Raw genomic sequence first — 3,247 nt, forward strand, 5'->3', positions numbered from 1 at the left:
TGGTTTAACACTGAAGCCATTTGATTATAAAATCTCTGCCAAACCCAGAGGAAGTGTTTTCAGTGGAGCATAAATGAATGTGTGCGCTTGCAAACCCACTGTCTCTGATATAATACACCATGCGGAATCAGGTATGTGCTTCAGCATTTCAACTGCAGTTTACTTTACATCTTTACTTAAAATAATACGAATGAAATGAAATGTTTTGAATGCAAAAGTAACCAAAGGAAAAGTTGTATCATCAGGGTTTTAAAGTTCTTTATACATTGAATATATGCAGTGGTGCTTGAAAGTTTGTGAACCCCTTATCTGTGATAATTTTAACAAAATGAGAGATCATACAAAATCCATGTTATTTTTGTATTTAGTACTGTCCTGAATAAGATATTTTACATTAAAGATGTTTACATATAGTCAACAAGACAAAAAAACAACCTTGTCAAACGTGTATGAACCCTTGTGTCGTTCCCTGGATGATCCAGGGCTTGTGTGTGTGTGTGTGTGTAAGTGTGTGTGAGAGTGTGTGTCGTTCCCTGATGATCCATGACTGTGTGTGTGTGTTTTGGGATGGTTGTTCTTGAGTCCCTTGTTTAAACTGACTAATGTTCTACAGAAAAATCCTCCAGGTCCTCCACATTCTTCAGTTTTCCTGCATCTTTAGCGTATTTGAACCCTTTCCAGCAGGGACTATGATTTAGAGATCCATCTTGTCACACTGAGGACGACTGAGGGACTCAAACACAAATATTAAAAAAGGTTAAAACATTCACTGATGATCCAGAAGGAAACACAACGCTGTAAGAGCCTGGGGGTGAAAACTTTTGCACAGGATGATTTTTTTATTTTTGTATAAATATCAATGTTTTTCATTTAGTACTGCCCTCCGGAAGCAACAGAAGATACTTGCATGTTTCCCGGAAGACAAATTAAGTACAATTTACCTTGATCACCAAATTCGAAAAGTTTTCACCCCCCAGCTCTTATTTGCGTCGTGTTTCCTTCTGGAGCATCAGTGATTGTTTCAACCTTTTTTAATAGTTGTGTTTGAGTCCCTCAATCTCCCTCAGATCTCAAAATCATACAGTCACTGCTGGAAAGGGTTCAAATATGCAAAAGATGCTGGAAAACTGAAGAATTTGCATTTTTCTGAAGAACGTTGCGCAGTTTAAACAAGGGACTCAAGAACAACCATCACAAAACACACACACAGCCATGGATCATCAGGGAACCACACACACACACACACACAGCCATGGATCATCAGGGAACCACACACACACACGCAGCCGTGACACACAGGATTAAGAATCAGGGGTGTGTAAACTTTTGAATGGAGTAATTTTTATAAATTCAGCTATTTTTTTGTCTATATGTAAACATCTTTTATGTAAAATATCGTATTCAGGACAGTACTAAATAAAAAATAACATGCATTTTGAATGATCCCTCTCATTTTGTTAAAATTATTCACATTTTCACAGATTCTGCAAGGGGTTCACAAACTTTCAAGCACCACTATATATATGTGTGTGTGTGTGTGTGTGTGAGTGTGCATGTATAACATAATACAAGAGCAATCAAATTGTATTGTTTTAGCAAATATACAAAGGTAAAGCATAAAAAGCTGTTTAATATTATTTGTTCTGTAAAAGTTCTACATAAGCCTGTAACTTTTATAAAGATGCTGAAAAATTATTCACAAATTACTAAAAATGCTTTTCATCATTGTAAATAAAATGCACTGTTGGCTATAACACTGTGTATTTCATTGCATTAAATACTTCCATTCATGCTTACTGGGTTGCTCCAAAACAGTCATCCTTTGGTAGTTTGCATATAAGGCACAGTTTGTAGAGCATGCAAATTAGAAGTCTAAATGTATTTGCTAATTTTCTTTTCCGTAGCAGAGGTGATAGCGTCCAGTGCGACCACATGCATGAACGTGCAAAGCTGCTTTGCGGCCCACATGCGCGAGGGGAGTCTCAGAGGGAGTCTTACATTTACACTGGTTAATTCATAGCAGACACACGCTGCTTTCCTCTCTCGCTTCCTGTCATGACACCGCAGCGCTCTGGAGGGGAGCCAGGGGTGTTATGGGCCATGCAGGGTAGCCACAGTACATGCCCCTGATTTACTGCCAACCACACACGCAATCGCACTCTCACGGGACATGTCTTTCTGATAAACCTCCCCACTGAAAAACGCTCTTGCCCCCTTCAGTGGCCTCTGGATTGGCTGAGGTTTGAGTCTGAAACACAAATTTTGCCATCAGATGTTTTCACCTCTGCTTTTACCACCGCTGACCTCACACACAGATCTCACAGAAACACGTCACGGCCATATTTCACCTCAAAATAAAGAAATTCTCGACGATTACAGCTGGACAGTTTATATTTGGCATTATTGTTGGTGGTGATCGTATGGAAGCTCGTTTAAAAAGGTAATTGCGACTTTTTCTCGCAATTGCGAGTATTTGAGAAGATGATAAACTCACAATTCCCACTTTTTTCTTGCAATTGCAAGTTTGTATCTTTTCCCCCCCTATATAAACTCAGAATTGTGTGATAAACAGATATTTTATTTTATAATGTCCATTGTGTATGTGATTTTTTTTTTTATTCTAATGAAATGATTGCACTATATTTTAGTTTGATAATATTTTTTATTTCATATTTTGTATTTTTAGGGGATTTTATGGTGCTAAATTATATTTATGCCATCAGTTATAATCCATTTATTCACTTTTAAGCATGGATATGAAAATGACATTTCCAACTTGGAGTTTAAAGGTGCACTATGCAAATTTTCCGTCCGCTAGAGGTCGCCTATTCAAGACAAAGGCGTAGTTTGATGACGGCGCAGAATCTTGGGACATGTGGTCTTCACCTCACAGCCGGTGGGAAAGAATCGGGATAGGACTCGGGCAGAAATCATGTTGATGGATGTGATTATTAACATTACTGGAGTCTGAAGCAGAAGCAGGACCGAGTGTTGTGGAGCTGAGGAACCGCTGGAGCGAATGTTAATGAGAGATGAACACAACACACGCCTCGCGAGCAGCGGGACTTTTATTATAGTAAAATAGCATCTCACGATTTACAAATAGTTGGAAACATTTGGGATATTGTGAGTACTCAACTGAACAAAATATATAACACTGGCCTAGTGGTTTTTGGGTATTTTACTGAAAAATGTTTACATATTACAGCTTTAAAAACGACAAATGGCAGATTAATGCTGAAGTGAA

The 3,247-nt window shown here is 38.3% G+C and overlaps 1 protein-coding gene across 1 annotated transcript in view; it reads left to right on the top strand.

Annotated features, from left to right (window-relative positions):
- The window catches only part of LOC307136613 (cytochrome P450 1B1-like), a 3,411-nt gene extending 1,622 nt beyond the window's left edge, over window positions 1-1,789 (top strand). The window contains exon 1 of the mRNA XM_079833802.1: window positions 1-1,789. This exon is cut by the window's left edge and continues 1,622 nt beyond it. Within this exon, the coding sequence (XP_079689928.1) occupies window positions 1-73 (73 nt within the window). The 3' untranslated portion in view covers window positions 74-1,789.
- The last annotated feature ends 1,458 nt before the right edge of the window (window positions 1,790-3,247 follow it).

This window comes from Gobio gobio (genome assembly GCF_949357685.1).
Source record: "Gobio gobio genome assembly, chromosome: 13".
Lineage (NCBI taxonomy): Eukaryota > Metazoa > Chordata > Actinopteri > Cypriniformes > Gobionidae > Gobio > Gobio gobio.